The following is a 17,297-nucleotide window of genomic DNA, read 5'->3' on the forward strand; positions in this document are numbered from 1 at the left end:
ATAGATCTACTATACAATAATATACATATTTCTCATATTTTATTTTATACAAAAATGTTTAAAATTTTGATATACAATATTATACATCCAATATACCTATTACATGAAATTATAAGAGTATTTATACACTCATATACAATAATATACAATATTACGTAAAAAACGATCTTCGTCTCTTCCTTGAATCCAAGCAATAAATTCATCCAAAAAAACACCTCAAAAGACAAAAACTACACTAAATCATCAAAAAATCCTTGTTTAGGATCCTTAATTTTTAATTGATCTTTTGCGCCAATACCCATTCCAAACGAGCTTATTTGCGGAAATCTAATTTTTGAGATTTCGAGCTTTAATAATGGTTACCTATAATTTCAATGGGATGCCCATAGTGTCTCACAGTAACTACGATAATGAAGAGAAAATAATGGTTTGATATGTAAATTTCTCCTAAAGCATGGGCCATTACCAATCAATCAACTCTATATACCAATGAGGCTATTCATTTCATTTCGAACAAGCAAAACAAATACTCTAACTTAGTTAATTATCACTACCAATATCGCTGCAACAACCACCTTTATCAGAGAAATCGCCAACAACTTAACGATCACTAAATTAATGTAGTAATAAAATCACATATAAAAATTGAAAAATGATAGAAAATAGAGTGTGGGAAGGAGATAGAGATATAGCATGTTTTGGGTGTGTAGGGAAGAAAAAGGAAAGAGTGATATCAAGTTAATTGCTAAAATTGACAAAGTTTAAAACTTTGGTCTATTTTGACAAAATACATGTATCAATTATACTTTTAAATAATTATCTCTTTTTTTATTAGCAAAATAAATAAAATTAATATTTATAATAGAAAAATCTAACTTTACAAGTAAAAATAATAATTCAAAGGGCGAATTATGCCTTTACTACTAACAATACCAGTAAAATCAACATTTTCAATACAATACATAATCAAAAAATTTTAATCTAATAAACAATAGATACAAAACTTTATTTTGATTTCATTCTAGAGTTCCTCAATGGACTAGAGAATCTTTAAGACGTAATCACACATATTTTATTACAAGCAAAAAAAAAAACATTTATAATTTCAAAAAATCTCACTTTACAAGTAAAAGCTAAATTCAATGGGTGAATAATGCCTCCATTACTAACAATACAAGTAAAATCAACATTTTTAATAAGGGAAACACTGCTATATAATTAGTACCTATTCCAATTTTAAAATATTATCTATTCAAATGCTTATTATTCTCGTGAACATGATAAAATTAAATTACAAATTAAGGCGCGCGCAAATCGATTCTAACAATATCATTATAAAATTAAATTAAATTTTAAAAATTACTAAAATAAATAAATAAAAATCTCAAGAAATAAAATTAAGAAAATTATCTTATCTCTATATCTTAATTTATATGTTAAAGAGTTTTATAATGAATTGGACACTATGAATAGTAACATTTCATTATGTAATAAATAACTGGCGTAAAAGTTTAAGGGCTAAACTTCCATATTTTGGAGGCTTTGGGTTCTTTTTGTTTGTTTTTATTCAATGTCATCAATTTATGCGCTATATTTATCAAACATATGAGAAAAATTAAATTAAATTTTTTATCAAAGATAGCGAAAGTTTCTGAAACTAGTAATTATTAATATAAATATGAGATATTCAAACTCAAAAACTTCACAACCAAAATTTCTCTTTCGTCTTTAGGTAGATCAAGAAAATTATAATAATTTTGTTCAAATAGTTAAGAAAATTACACTATCTCTATACGAAATTCACATCATAATTTAAATGTCAGAGAATCCTAAATCAAATTTGATATTATAAAGAGACAAAATTATAAACATGAGTCCAAAAAAATTAAGATAATTACACTATTTCTATACGAAATTCACATCTTAGTTTAAATATGAAAGAGTCCTGAATTGAATTGAATATTATAAAAGGCCATTTTTTTTAATCCAATAAACAAAAGGCATAGACTTTTAGTTTGATTTCATATAAGAGTTTCTTAATGAACTAGGAAATCTTCAAGAAGTAATAACAAATATTTTATTGATTTTTTTTCACAAATATATAATTACTTAACTTAAACTGTAAAAATATAGCTCAAAACTTACATTACTATTTTTTAGCCAAAACATAATCCGGTATCCAATAGTATACATCTAGTAAACAATAATATACAATTTTTCATATTTTATTTTATACAAAAATGTTTAAAATTTTGATATACAATATTATACATCCAATATACATTTTATACAAAATTATAAGAGTATTTATACACTCATATACAATAATATATAATATTATATAAAAAAAATAGACCCTGTCTCTTCCTTGAATCCAAGCATCAAATTCATGTGCTAAAAGATATGATCATTTGAAGTTGACCCAAAACTAAAAACTGATGAGTAACTTGTACGAACTTCTATTTAGTTCTTCGAAGTCCGAGGTGTTACCGTCTATCTTTAATTTGATTTCATTCTAGAGTTCCTTAATGAACTTGAAAATTTACAAACTTGGTTAAAAGCTTAAGAGCTAAACTTCCATATTTTGGATGCTTTGGGTTCTTTTTGTGTGTTTTTATTCAATGTCATCATCTTTCAAGTAATTAATCAGACAAATTTATACACTATATTTATCAAACATAGTAAAAAATTAAAATTAAATTTTTTATCAAAAATAGCGAAAGCTTCTGAAACTAGTAATTTTTAATATAAATAATAGATATTCAAACTCGAAAACTTCACAAGCAAAATCTCTCTTTTCTTCTCTTTGTAGATCAAGAAAATCATAATATTTCTGTTCAAATAGTTAACTATGTCTTTGGGCGAAATTGTGGATGCCATCATTGGAAACACTGATGGAAAAAATGTGAAAGGAAGAATTATTTTGATGAAAAAGAATTTTTTGGACTTCACTGACATAAATGCTTCAGTTGGTGATGAGGTTGTTGATTTTCTTGGTGAAAAAGTCTCTATCCAGTTGATAAGTGGTTCTATTCATGATGATCCTGGTAAGTAAATATGCTCAATTGTTATCGTTCTTTTTAACAAAAATAAATAAATTCATTAAGTATGCTATTTTACATATTAAAATCAAATCAAACTAATTAAGTTGGAAATTCATCCTTTGTTTTTTCTTTTTGTTGGTTTTTGATCTATTCATTTTTTGAAAACAAAAAAAAGGTCACAATATACTATTAGAGTGGTTACATTCCATCGTAACACCACCCCGTAAATTATAATGATGAATAATATAACAAATTAATTAAATAATTAAAGACAAATTATTTTTAATATGAATATAGATCTTGGAACTTAATTTTCAAAATAAAGGCTACAAATTAAACTAGAAAGTAAAGCCAAGAATTGAGTTACTATAAAAACAAGGAAAAATTACAGAAATCTCACATTTTAGTTTACTTATTACCATTATCCCCTATAAGTTTTACAAATCTCCAAAATCCCTCATTTTCGCACATCAGATTAGTGTATCAGCGCTTATATTATTGTATCTCGCGCATCAAATTAATGTATCAATGCTTATATTATTGTATCTCACGCATCAATTAATGTATCATCGCTTATATTATTGTATCTCGCGCATGTATCAGCGCTTATATTATTGTATCTCGCGCATCAAATTAATGTATCAATGCTTATATTATTATATCCGTTTGAGGGATTTTTGTAATTATAAACTTTTAAGGAATAAATTATAATTTTACCTTAAAAGTATGTGATTTCTGTAATTTGCCCAAAAACAAACACCTAAACAAAATCAAGAGTGGAAAATCTTCGTGTGTATATATTTATATATATATATATATATATATATATAATTATAATTTTTAGATAAATATTAATATAACCAGTTTGGTTTGATTTTTTAAAATTATTATTTACTTCAAATTTAAAATTAAAATTAAACCATTTTTTATTAATTTTAAAATTTAAATCTCGGATTAAATAAAAAAAGTTAATACGGGTTATCTCCTCTTATCACTTACTAGGTAATAAATCCGCGCTTCGCGCGCACATAGATTATCTTTCTAACCTTTTGAAAAACCTTTCCAATAATCAATTGTTATAAGGAAAAAAAGTAAATTTTAGTAGGTTTTAAGAACATTTCAACAGAAATTAAATGATTTGACATTAGCACATATCTCATGAATTGTAAATATATAATGAATGATTAAAAATATCTTGATATCTAATCATTTTTATCTTTAACATAATTTATCATAATATATGTTTGATGATATAATTGTCTTGTTAAAACTGAGTAATGTTTTTATGTAGCGATTAAACATCTCTTTTTCTATTTTTTTGTACATGAAAAAATATAGAATCTGATAATTTTATAATTAGAATAACTCCTTGTGGAAAAAAAATGTGAAAGTTTTCGATATTCAATATTAGTTATAAATAAGTTAAGATCGTTAAAAATGTACACCACAACATAAATATTTTTTTTTAGAGACAATCTACTTGTCTGAGGTCAAACGTTCACCACTTTTCGTTGTTGTTACTTTGTTACTCTAACAAAATTTATAGAAGGAGAAAAATAAATTTGAAACGACAGCAAAACATTATTGTTGACTCTTTTAGAAATTCATTCTTCATTAAACTGCTGCTTTGAAGGCCCTTCTAGATTCTTAATCAGTGCAACTTTACGACTTTTTCAGAAATATGTACGTATAATTTTAACAAAAGTACAAGTAGATCAAAATGTTGGATTCTAGACTCATGTTAAAGAAATATTCTCAAACATTAAAAAAAAATGAGTCTAACCTAGATAACTCAAATGCTCAGCAATGATTTGGGACATGAAAGACAACAAATCTATGTTAATAGACATATCTTTTATAGCTTAAGATATTACTTTTATTTAAAGCATGTTTTGTTTCATATTCTTCAAATTAAGTTTGCCGAAAATAGTCATAACTCACACAAAAAATATTTAGAAGAGCCGAATGAGAAGGAAAAAAAGAAAAACATTAAAAGGACGAAAGCTTTGTCCAAGTGAGATCAGATACATACCAAATGAAAAATAATCAATACAATTTTAAGGAGACAACAAAACAACGAGAAAAAACATACATTACAGGGAGTAAACTATGAGATATCCGATGATGATAACAAATCATTCTAACCAGAAAAGTTTCTATGTTTTGAAATAACATACCTCAAAAAATTGACTAATTCAATCAACTTTCAATCTTTAAAGTACTCATAATATCTATTGATAAAATTTAGTAAAAATAGAACAACAACATTTACAAAAAAATATGGTCATGCAAAGTTATTAACTCACAAGGATTTTCTAAAGAACACAAAATCTCATCCTTGTATGTGAAGGAATGACATTGTTGATGAAGAAATTAGAGATTTGTAAGGACTTTTTTTTTATTGTATCTTCAACAATTACAGTAGAGAAAATTTGCTGGAATACTCAATTGGCGTTTGTTATTTTATTTGTACTAACAAATAATTATAACAATAATTTTGCAGAAACATAAACAACAAAGTTTAAAACATGTACACAAAAATAACAATTAATAATATAAGCATAAATTAATGACTGTAAAAAACATATCAGGATTTGTAACAATAGAATGAAACAAAATGAAAACAATCGAGCTCACTTAATGCACAGTGTCCCCTTAAGGAAATTATTTCTCTCTAGTCACCGAGGTTTAAAGGAATAGGTCCTCTTAGGATAGAACGATTATATTCATCAGTGTATTGATACAAAAACAATGGTGTCAGTGAGTCATTAAACAAGAGTAAAATACACAAATATTTAATTGTCTAGAAGAAGAAGAAGTTCAAAATTTTCGTCTTTTTAAAATGAGAGGAAATTCCTCTATTTATAGACAATAAAGGGTAGTTTGAACAAATGCTTATTGTGTCTTATCGGAGAGGTCACAACTATTTGGAAAAGTTACAACCCTTCGGAAAAGTCGCAACCTTTCATAAAAGTTACAACTCTTCATAAATGTCGTAACTTTTTATAAAAACCACAACTCTTCGTAAATATCGTAACTTTTCATAAAAGTCACAACTTTTCATGAAAGGGGAAAGCTAATTTTGGAAATAAAATAAATTAAAACGGAATCCTAATTTGTGGTGGCGCCACGTAGGCGGGTGTTGGGTTTTCTTTATATATATATATATAATATGATATATGATTAGTCATGTCTTTCTTTCTTCCCTAATGAACCCTAAAATATAGGACGTTGTTTCATTTGCAGAAAATGGTGTTGAAGGGAAACGCAGCAATCCAGCATACTTAGAGGATTGGCTTACACACATCACCCCAATAATAGCAGGGGAATCAACTTTTAGTGTTACATTAGATTGGGATCACAAAGAGTTTGGAGTTCCAGGAGCATTCATCATCAACAATTTTCATCTTAATGAGTTCTTCCTCAAGTCACTCACACTCGAAGATGTTCCTAATCATGGAAAAATCCATTTTGTATGCAATTCATGGGTTTATCCTTCTTTTAGATACAAGTCTGACCGCATTTTCTTTGCAAATCAGGTACATTTATTCCTTCATAAAGAATGTATGTGTCTAAACACATATTTGCATTGTCTTAATTATGGCATGTTCTTCAGGCTTATCTCCCAAGTGAAACACCAGAACCGTTGCGAAAGTACAGAGAAAATGAGCTAGTAACTTTGAGAGGAGATGGTACTGGAAAGCTTGAAGAATGGGACAGAGTTTATGACTATGCTTATTACAACGACTTAGGTGATCCAGATAAAGGCGAAGAGTATGCTAGGCCTATACTTGGAGGGTCCTCTGAGTATCCGTATCCTCGTAGAGGCAGGACAGGCCGTGAACCAACAAAAACAGGTTAAAACACTCGCAAAACTTTTTTACTATCTGCATTTTCATGTATTTGATATCTTTGAAGAGCAAATTGTCTTGACAATTGCTTGCAGATCCTAATTCCGAGAGCAGGATTCCATTGCTTATGAGCTTAGACATATATGTGCCAAGGGATGAGCGGTTTGGTCATCTGAAGATGTCAGACTTCTTGACATTTTCCTTAAAATTCACTCTGCAGTCACTTTTCCCTGCTTTTAAGGCTTTGTTCGATAACACACCGAATGAGTTTGATAGCTTTGAGGATGTACTTGAACTCTATGAAGGAGGAATCAAGTTGCCTCAAGGCCCTTTGTTGAAAGCCCTTATTGATAGTATTCCTTTGGAGATTCTAAAAGATGTCTTTCATTCTGATGGTGAAGGCTTATTCAAGTTCCCAACTCCTCAAGTTATTCAAGGTATTTATTTAAATTTCTGCATGATCAAAACTCAAAAGTATTATTTTTCACCCCCTCACCTTTGGTAATCTAAATATTATTGGTGTATTTAGAGGATAAAACGGCATGGAGGACGGATGAAGAATTTGGTAGAGAAATGTTGGCGGGAATCAATCCCGTCTTAATTAGTAGACTCCAAGTAAACTTTCACTCATCTGAATTGCTACTCTTTGAGGATATCAAGATCTTGCTACTTCTATTTTCGTGATTATCTCTTACACATTTTGAAGATGCTGGCTTATCTATTATCTGTAGGAATTTCCTCCGAAAAGCAATCTGGATCCTAACATATATGGCAACCAAAACAGTACAATTACCAGAGAGCAGATAGAGGATAAGTTGGATGGACTAACAGTTGATGAGGTAATTACTACTTTTATGTTGATACTGGCTAAATTCTTCAATCAACTTTAGTGAGAAGCTTGTACTGACAAATATTAGTTGATAAAGAGTTGGTACTATTTATCAGGCAATCAAGGCTAACATGCTATTCATATTGAACCATCATGACATCGTTATGCCATACTTGAGGAGAATTAACACGACGACAAACACAAAAACTTATGCCTCAAGAACTCTGCTTTTCTTGCAAGATAATGGAACTTTGAAGCCTCTGGCAATTGAACTAAGTTTGCCACATCCAGACGGAGATCAATTTGGTACTGTTAGCAAAGTGTACACACCATCTGATCAAGGTGTTGAAAGTTCCATCTGGCAGTTGGCCAAAGCCTATGCAGTAGTGAATGACTCGGGCATTCATGAGCTCGTCAGTCACTGGTAAAACTTGCCAAAAACTTTATATGAAACACAACTTACCCATAACCAAATTCAATTTATGATTGAGTAAAATTAATCGAACACTTATTATTACCCTCTCAGGTTGAATACACATGCGGTGATCGAGCCATTTGTGATTGCAACAAATAGGCAACTAAGTGTGCTTCATCCCATTCATAAGCTTCTCCTTCCTCATTTTCGTGACACGATGAACATAAATGCTTTAGCAAGACAACTCTTGATCAATAGTGACGGAGTTATTGAGTTGACTTTTTTCCCTTCCAAATATTCCATGGAAATGTCAGCAGTAGTTTACAAAGACTGGATTTTCCCTGAATAAGCACTTCCTGCTGATCTCATCAAAAGGTAAATGAAAAGACACAAAGTACTTGTAAACTTTATAGTCAATCATCAGTTTATGAATTCACCAAAACAATATTTTCGGTGTAGCTTTCTTGATAACCTGACCATAACTTTACTCACTTTCAGGGGAGTGGCTGTTGAGGACTTGAACTCCCCACATGGCATTCACTTACTAATTCAGGACTATCCATATGCTGTTGATGGGTTAAAAGTCTGGTCAGCAATCAAAAGTTGGGTAACAGAATACTGCAACTTCTATTACAAATCAGATGACGCGGTACAGAAAGACAGTGAACTCCAGGCTTGGTGGAAGGAACTCCGCGAAGAAGGACATGGTGACAAGAAAGATGAGCCTTGGTGGCCTAAAATGCAAACTCGACAAGAGCTCATAGAATCTTGCACCATCACAATATGGATAGCTTCAGCACTTCATGCAGCAGTCAATTTTGGGCAATACCCTTATGCTGGTTACCTCGTTAATCGCCCTAGTTTAAGTCGAATGTTCATGCCAGAACCAGGAAGTCCTGAATATGAAGAGCTCAAGACAAATCCAGACAAGGTATTCCTCAAAACAACCGTTCCTCCTCTGCAGACACTGCTTGAAATTTCCGTCTTAGAGGTCTTGTCAACGCATGCTTCGGATACACTTTACCTCGGGCAGAGGGACTCACCTGAATGGACAAAGGATCAAGAACCAATTTTAGCTTTTGAGAGGGTTGGAAAGAAGCTGAGTGATATTGAGGATCAAATTATGCAGATGAATAGTGATCATCAGAAATGGAAGAATAGGTCAGGACCTGCTAAAGTTCCATATACTTTGCTCTTCCCCACAAGTGAAGAGGGACTTACAGGCAAAGGAATTCCCAACAGTATAAATATATAAATACCAAATAAAGTCTGTATTTTCAGAAATTCCAGTTACAATAAGGGATGTTATGTTGTAAGCTCTTCTATTCTATAACAGCTTGTATTGTATTGTTATTTAAATATATTGTTTGTTTTGATTATTACTTAAACCGCATAAGTAAATAGTACTGTAATGTATTTGTGTCTACGAGAGCTCAGTTCTAGCTTGTGATGTTTCATAATAAGGAGGTCAAGCAATAGAGTACTATATGATACATCCATAACACCTGCAACAATACTAATGAACCTCCTTTTTCTTGTTATTTCTTTTGGGGATGAACTTTTTACTACTAGAAAGAATATATGTATCAGAAATCTGATTATGGTCTTGTGTGTCGCACTGAAACATTATTTATTCGAAAGCAGTAGAGGATGTTTATTGAATGTCATTGTCAAAAGAACCAATGCAACTCAATATATTTCACTAATTTAATGAGGAATTATTGGTTTGTTTTCTTCATCTTCTTCTGTTATTTAATAACAAGAAAATTTATATATGATCCTTATTACACTGTGAAAGTTACAGAAGTTGCAGTTTATTGAAAACTTGACAGATGTATTTTCAACTTAATAAATTGTTATAATGTCTTAAGAAGTAAAAAGAGCCAAAAGAGGGACAAATTTTCATACTTTTGGATTCTTGACAAATGGTGATGCTAACTCTATTTAGTAGCATAATAATGAAAATAGTATTAGAAGGAACTTTAAGAAATGGTTCCAGTATTCTAAGGTTCCTTTTACACAATGAAAGCAGAAAATTGTCATTTTCTCAGGAGTTGGAAATACCTGAAAGAGCACCTACTTGTGTAAATGGAATTTTGGCTGTACTTTTTTGTACATTTGCACTTATTTGCCTTGCTTCTATGGGACAAAGACTTCTATTTCTTAGGCCCTTTTGAAGAAACAACTTTGTCATTGCTATGTCGTACACCAAAAAAAAATTATTATCCATGAAAGTATACAAGGCAAAGGGTCAAATTCCAGCAGAAACCAAAAAATCTGTGTGATATTTTCCTAGTCGTCTCATTATTGGTAAATCTGTACTTGTGTGCTAGTAGGAAATAATATGTAGCTGGTGGAATAGTCGAGGTCCGTGCAAACTAGCCACTGAAACCACCATGACATGGTGATAATTTTAGGATTAACAAGTGATCAGGAATAGGTGCAAGGAATCTTTATAAATTTAATTGATCACCTAGCACTTTAGTTATTTAAGTAAAATTCCATCTAAGAGTGCATTATCTTTCACTAGCATTTGTCGATAATAAAAAAAAAAAATAAGTATCTTGATCATAACACAACCATGTCCTTTGCCTATAAATTCATAGTTTCTTTCATTTGGCCAAAACACCACAAAGATCCTATAGTAGTTATCTTTAATGGCATCAACTTGTAAACTTGAAAGCAAAAAAATCAATGGCACTGTTGTCCTTGTGAAAAAGAGAGCTTTAGAGCTTGTTCCATCGGAAGTGGTTCAACAGCAAACTTATGAGATTCTTGGAGACAAGGTTATACTGCAGCTTATCTCTTCTGTTAATGGAGATTCAGGTGATTACTTTTTCCATTTTTCAAAATTTCCTTATTCTTCGCTGTGGTTATCCTTTTGTCAGTAGAAAATATAGTGAACGTTTTGTACTTTTTTTATATTGTGTAAGATAGTGGTCTAAGATGAGCTTAAATGTTTCGACATGGTCAGTGATGATTGTTGTTGTAGTAATGATGTAGTTTTTGTCCCTTTGTAAAATTTTATATATACTAGTAATATTGTGGCCATCCTATTGGTCTTGCATTATATATGAATTTTTAACTCTTGAATAATGGGGAATTTTTAAGTCATGATTCTATTCTTGAACGGAAAGAAAATAAAGGGAAACTTGGGAATCCAACACACTTGAGAGATGAGAGTAAGGTAGGCGATGAATCAAAGTTCAGTGTCACATTTGATTTGGACGAAGAGTTTGGAGCTCCGGGAGCATTCATCATCAAGAACTTTAATCCTAGTGAGTTCTTTCTCAAGAAACTGACTCTTGAAGTTGAAGTTGATGATCCAAGTCATGGTGGCATGCATTTTGTCTGCAATTCTTGGGTTTATCCAGCTGAAAAGTACAAATCGGACCGCATATTCTTTGTGAATCAGGTGAGCACTTTGATTTTCAAATAATATGTATATCCATACGCCTATGCAGTTTATGATAGAGCACTTTGTTTACTTGATGCAGGCTTGGCTTCCAAGTGAAACTCCTGTAAAATTGCGCTGGTATAGGGAAGAGGAATTGTTGAACTTGAGAGGAAATGGGATTGGAAAGCTTGAGGAGTGGGACAGGGTTTACGACTATGCTTATTACAATGACCTTGGAGATCCTGAAAAGGGTTCAACTTACGTCAGGCCAATCCTGGGAGGATCTACAAAGTATCCTTATCCGCGTAGAGGAAGAACCAGCAGACCACCAACAAAAACAGGTAACTCATTTCTGCATCACACTGATCTTTACTATAAGGCATGCCATTTTTCAGTATGTCTGATTTCCTCAAATTTTGAGCAGATCCTAATTCTGAGAGTCGGCTCCCACTGCTAATGAGTTTTGGCATTTATGTTCCAAGGGATGAAAAATTTGCACCCTTAAAGATGACAGACTTTATTCGTATAGCACTTAAGGTCATCGTTCAGCTCCTTGTCCCCGAGCTTGAGTCTTTAGGAAACATCAACCTCAATGAGTTCAACAGCTTTGAAGATATTTTAAAAATTTATGGAGGAGGAATCAATCTTCCTGAAGATGTTTTGCAGAGAAGTAGTATAGAGATGATCAAGGAATTTATTCAAAGTTCTGGTCAGGAGTTTCTTAAGTATCCAATGCCACAGGTTATAAAAGGTACTTTTGGATGAAAGAGTAACAGTAAGTCAATCCCCAAAGGGAATATTTCCTTTTTGCTTTGTGCTTTCTCATAGTTTTACATGGTTGCAACAGAGGATAAGTCAGCTTGGAGAACTGATGAGGAATTTGCAAGAGAGATGCTTGCTGGAATAAACCCTGTCTGCATTTGTGGCCTTAAAGTAAACTAATATTATCTTTTCCTCCTCTAGAATTTCTAATCTTGTCTCTAACTTTTTAACGAAATTCATATTATCTCTATCGTCATGTGAATGAATCTAAAGTTACTTATTCTTTAGTTGAAAGATTATGAGCTGAAACTCTTTTTCTGCAGGAGTTTCCTCCGACTAGTAAGCTGGACCCCAAAGTCTATGGTGACCAAACTAGCAATATAACCAGAGAACATATTCAAAATCAGTTGGATGGACTCACTATAGAAGAGGTTCTATGAATTGATTTTATAGTACTTCTGATTGCCTGTTTAACTAAATTGGACCTGTATCTGATAAATACTTACCTTATTAGGCGATCAAGGTGAATCAGCTTTTCATATTGAATCATCATGACACATTAATGCCATATATGAGGCAGATCAATATGACAAGTACAAAAATTTATGCCTCAAGAACTCTCCTCTTTCTACAAAAAGATGGGACTTTGAAGCTGCTAGGCATTGAACTAAGCTTGCCTCATCCTGATGGAGATCAGCATGGTTTCATTAGCAAAGTTTTTACACCACAGGAATATGGCACTGAGGCTTCGATATGGCAATTGGCAAAAGCTTATGTCGCAGTCAATGACTCTGGAGTTCATCAGCTAATCAGCCACTGGTGCTTAAACTGGAAAATGTTTTTTTTATGGCCAATGATCATCAATTTACTTTGTTTTCTTTCCAAGAACCTCTTTGACTATCTCTCTCTCATTTTTCTCAGGTTACACACTCATGCCACAATAGAGCCAATTGTGATCGCGACAAACAGACAACTAAGTGTGCTTCATCCTATCTACAAGCTTTTGCATCCTCACTTTCGTGATACAATGCACATAAATGCCTTAGCTAGACAGACTCTGCTTAATGCTGGAGGAATTCTTGAGCAAACAGTTTTCCCTACAAAATATGCCATGGAGATGACCTCAGCAGCTTACAAGGATTGGGTTTTTCCTGAGCAGGCCCTTCCTGCTGATCTTATTAAGAGGTAATTCACTACTTAATCCACGCAATTTACTTAAAGGATTCGATAAGTACACAATGGAAAAAAGCTCCTTGAAATGCATTATTGATTTGTATTGTGCTGTAGAGGTGTGGCAATTGAGGATCCTGAATCAGAAAAAGGCATCCGTCTTCTAATCCAGGACTATCCGTATGCTGTGGATGGGCTAGAAATATGGTCAGCTATCAAAAGTTGGGTTCAGGAGTATTGCACCATCTATTACAAAACAGATGACATGATTCAGAAGGACACTGAACTTCAGGCATGGTGGAAGGAACTCCAAGAAGAGGGACACGGTGACAAGAAAGACGAGCCATGGTGGCCTAAAATGCAGACCCTCAAAGAACTGACTGACTCATGCACCATAATTATCTGGATTGCTTCTGCTCTTCATGCAGCCATCAATTTTGGACAGTATCCTTATGGTGGCTACCTACCAAACCGCCCTTCAATGAGCCGAAGGCTCATGCCTGAGCCAGGCAGTCCCGAGTTTGAAGAGCTGAAGACGAACCCTGAAAAAGGATATCTGAGTACAATTACACCACAACTTCAGACTCTCATTGGAATTTCTGCTATAGAGATTTTGTCAACACATTCTTCAGATGAAATCTACCTTGGGCAAAGAGACACTCCTGAATGGACGAATGACAAAGAGTCATTACAAGCTTTAGAAAGATTTGGAAAGAAGCTAACTGAAATTGAAGAAAAAATTATAAAGATGAACAATGACAAGAAATGGAAGAACAGAATGGGGCCTATTAAGATGCCATATACATTGCTTTATCCTTTAAGTGATACAGGACTTACTGGAAAAGGAATACCAAACAGTGTCTCTATATAAAGTTGTTATATTTACCATCATTTGGGTAAAAGATTCAACTTTATTTGAACTAGCCTTCAATAACACTCTTCCTAATTATCTAATTTGGAAGTTAAGACTAAAACAGTAACAGTTGGTAACTAATATTTGAATTATCTAGTTAACTTTGGAAAAATATTTCTTTTCTATTATATTATATATTATATATAAATAAAAGTTGGTTCTGTTATTTTGGAGTGATGACATTTTCTCTTCCAAGTCTTAATTCTGTATATTTGACTGACTTATAAGTTGTCAGTTGATTATGTAGATAATGTCAAGCTTAGAACAGAACTGACTTTTTGTGAAATGTTTAATTTAATATGAAAGTCTACTTAATTAGTACAGTAATATTTATCTTATAGTCCAACTAACATCTTTAAAATAAGTTAGCCAATTAGGAACTTACAACTCTGGAGCAAATCAAATTTAAGTTTAATTGACTTTCTTGAAAAATGCTAACTACGTTATTTAAAATGCTACAAGAGTGTATCCAATGACATAGGCAGTCATAATTAAAAAACGTTTAAAAAGTTTTGAGTTATAGATATTTGTATGATTATAAAATCATCTTATTAATGAGTATAACGAAAATTTTAAAATTAATTTGTTTCCAACTTATCGTAATTTTCAATTAAACTAAATTATTTCCACTTAAACAAATTTAATTTTGGTCTTGGTGGTTTCTGATTATCCATACTTAATTGATGTGTACTTTTGATCCATGAATTGTGGACTTCACAAAATGAACGAATTATTAAGTACGTCAAACCATTTACTTATCTGGAATCCCAACTTATGTACATTCAAAGCAAGCTAAACATATAGTGACGAACTTTAACTTAACTTTTTCTTTAAAAAAGAAACATAAGAAAGAAATTTCAATTAACAAGTCCATCTTGAAATAAAAGAGACTTAAAAAACTAAGCAAATTATAAGCTACAAAAAAGAAAAAAAACTACTAAAATACATAATAGCGAGTAGATAGAGAGATCAATTCGTTGTCAGTTCACAATGGATCCAAACACGATTTAAAAGTTCTTTTTCTTGCGTTTTATTCGTACAATTGTCTTTCAATACTTTGAAAGCGGCATCTTCCAATGAGTAGTAGGTATAGTCGTTGCAAGTGTTGAAAGTGGGTAAGAAAACTGCATTATCCACATTTACGTTCATGCCACAAACAGCAACAGATGAGGCTTCGCTAGTGAAAAAAAGCCAATTTTCGACTTGTTTTACTAATGTGACTATTAGGTTCCCTCCAAAGTGTAGTTCATAAACATGAACATCATGTTGTGGTGTGACAACTACGGAATGTAGCACATTTTGATCCTGACGTTGAACTAAAAACAAACGGTAATCACCAGAAATAGGAGGTGAATATAGTTCAAAAAGTTGATGGATAACCCAGTAAGGGGTTCCGTCTTTAAAGAAGCCAAATACACCAACATCACCGTGTTGGCCTATGACACAAAATTCTTCACCAAAGTAGACCGGACTAGAAGATGAAAATAGGAAAGGCACATCATTGTCCTTTGTGATACTAGTCCATTCATCATCCCTGCCTTGTCTCAAATATGAAATCCTAACTTGAAACAAGTTTAAGAAAGCTATACCAAAGATTACCCAGGCAGAAGAATTAGTTGAGAATGACATAGAGTCACAGAAATAGTCGTCTGTTCTTTGTGGGAGATAGATTATTTGCTTCCCAGAAGGCGAAGGCTTAAGTAAGAAGAGAGACTTTCCCCTAGACACAAGAAGCCATCCATCTTTTGCATACCGAATTTCACACCCTACTAAATCGTTGTTGCTCATATAACATTTCAAATTTCTAAAGGGATTATAGAAGGTGCACAAACCATCCTTTTGATTTAGAGATAGAAGCCACATGGAGTCTTGATCATAACAAGGAGCCGCATGATCAACCACTTTCCAACGTAATGGAGGGGCAATGGATCTCCATAATTTACACACCAAGCGGAAATTCATGTATGCTTCTTGAGAAAGTAGATAACGAGAAATTATCCTTTGAAGGTCTAGAGAAAGATGGATGCAAATGTTGCTCTCTACAGGCACTTGCTTACTACCGTACTTGGAAGAGGAAGAGGATGGACGCCTTTTCAACTTGTTGCCTCCAGTACTAGTGTTATGTTGTTGAATTTTGGTCCTTCCTGACCTGAATAAGTCAAAAATAAAAATCAAATAATGTTATGAACAAACTCATGAAATTAAACAAGGGAGTAAGTAGTATCTAGTTAATTAATTACCTGACGAATAGAGGAACTGAATTGTCAGGATTAAAGACACGAACTTGCTTAGTGGTTGACAAGGTTTGATCGCCAATGTGGAAGGCAAATAAAGTGCGGTTATCATTGCACTGTGTGAAATAGACATGGTTTTTTTCTTGAGTTAGAGATGAACAAGTTGTGGCGGAGAATCGTCCACATAGAAAAATAATAAATCCGTCCAAATTGAATAGTCTGTTGAATTGATTTGTTTTAAAGTTGGCCTCCCAAACCTCAAAGACGGAAGGTGATCCGAATTTTCGTTGAACTAGAAACAATTTGTCTTGCCACGAAACCAAGTTTGTTTGTCGATACATAGCAGTGGCATCTGTTGGTGCCCTGAATGTGACAGGAGAGAGACGAGTAGAAGTAGTTATTTTGGGGATCATTTGTATTATGCCTAGTTTCCCCCCTTTGTCGAACAGAGTGCATATTTTCTCTCCGTTACAGAATGTGACCGCATCAACCAACAGGCTATCATCATCACTAAGTGTTGAAAGTAGTGTTACCTTTACCCACTTTTTATAATAAGGAGCAGCGCAAATTACACAATAAGTCTCTTCCTTAAAGAATAGGGAGACGTTGCATAAGTATTCATCGTCGTTGGAAAAATGTGTTGAAGGGGAAACAACACACTTGAGCAGCGTTGTTTTCCAGT

At 32.6% G+C, this 17,297-nt stretch overlaps 2 protein-coding genes and 1 pseudogene across 3 annotated transcripts; 2 read left to right on the forward strand and 1 right to left on the reverse strand.

Annotated features, from left to right (window-relative positions):
* Positions 1-2,851: 2,851 nt before the first annotated feature.
* On the forward strand, positions 2,852-9,417 carry LOC125816049 (probable linoleate 9S-lipoxygenase 5; annotated as a pseudogene). Its single transcript, XR_007442206.1, has 9 exons — positions 2,852-3,047; positions 6,291-6,583; positions 6,661-6,901; positions 6,991-7,332; positions 7,425-7,510; positions 7,627-7,734; positions 7,841-8,148; positions 8,251-8,514; positions 8,638-9,417. The product of XR_007442206.1 is annotated as a probable linoleate 9S-lipoxygenase 5 (transcript).
* Positions 9,418-10,422: 1,005 nt separating this feature from the next.
* On the forward strand, positions 10,423-14,357 carry LOC125816000 (probable linoleate 9S-lipoxygenase 5). Its single transcript, XM_049495587.1, has 9 exons — positions 10,423-10,965; positions 11,277-11,554; positions 11,637-11,877; positions 11,961-12,287; positions 12,384-12,469; positions 12,622-12,729; positions 12,813-13,117; positions 13,220-13,483; positions 13,586-14,357. Exons 1-9 carry the CDS (start codon positions 10,797-10,799, stop codon positions 14,337-14,339), a joined length of 2,532 nt encoding a protein of 843 aa, XP_049351544.1. The 5' UTR covers positions 10,423-10,796; the 3' UTR covers positions 14,340-14,357.
* Positions 14,358-15,350: 993 nt separating this feature from the next.
* On the reverse strand, positions 15,351-16,727 carry LOC125816023 (uncharacterized). Its single transcript, XM_049495616.1, has 2 exons — positions 16,639-16,727; positions 15,351-16,530 (listed from the first exon to the last, which is right to left on the reverse strand). Exons 1-2 carry the CDS (start codon positions 16,725-16,727, stop codon positions 15,351-15,353), a joined length of 1,269 nt encoding a protein of 422 aa, XP_049351573.1.
* Between the last annotated feature and the right edge of the window lie 570 nt (positions 16,728-17,297).

This window comes from Solanum verrucosum, unplaced genomic scaffold (assembly GCF_900185275.1).
Source record: "Solanum verrucosum unplaced genomic scaffold, falcon-dt-bn FXZP01000261.1, whole genome shotgun sequence".
NCBI classification, from domain to species: domain Eukaryota; kingdom Viridiplantae; phylum Streptophyta; class Magnoliopsida; order Solanales; family Solanaceae; genus Solanum; species Solanum verrucosum.

Bases quoted from the DNA above. Each gene is read 5' to 3' on its own strand.
- LOC125816000 (XM_049495587.1), top strand. From the start codon at position 10,797: ATGGCATCAACTTGTAAACTTGAAAGCAAAAAAATCAATGGCACTGTT. The intron at 11,555-11,636 runs GTGAGCACTTTG...TACTTGATGCAG, and splicing joins GCATATTCTTTGTGAATCAG to GCTTGGCTTCCAAGTGAAAC. The intron at 13,484-13,585 runs GTAATTCACTAC...ATTGTGCTGTAG, and splicing joins CCTGCTGATCTTATTAAGAG to AGGTGTGGCAATTGAGGATC.
- LOC125816023 (XM_049495616.1), bottom strand. From the start codon at position 16,727: ATGATAACCGCACTTTATTTGCCTTCCACATTGGCGATCAAACCTTGT. The intron at 16,531-16,638 runs GTTCCTCTATTC...TGACTTATTCAG, and splicing joins TCTTTAATCCTGACAATTCA to GTCAGGAAGGACCAAAATTC.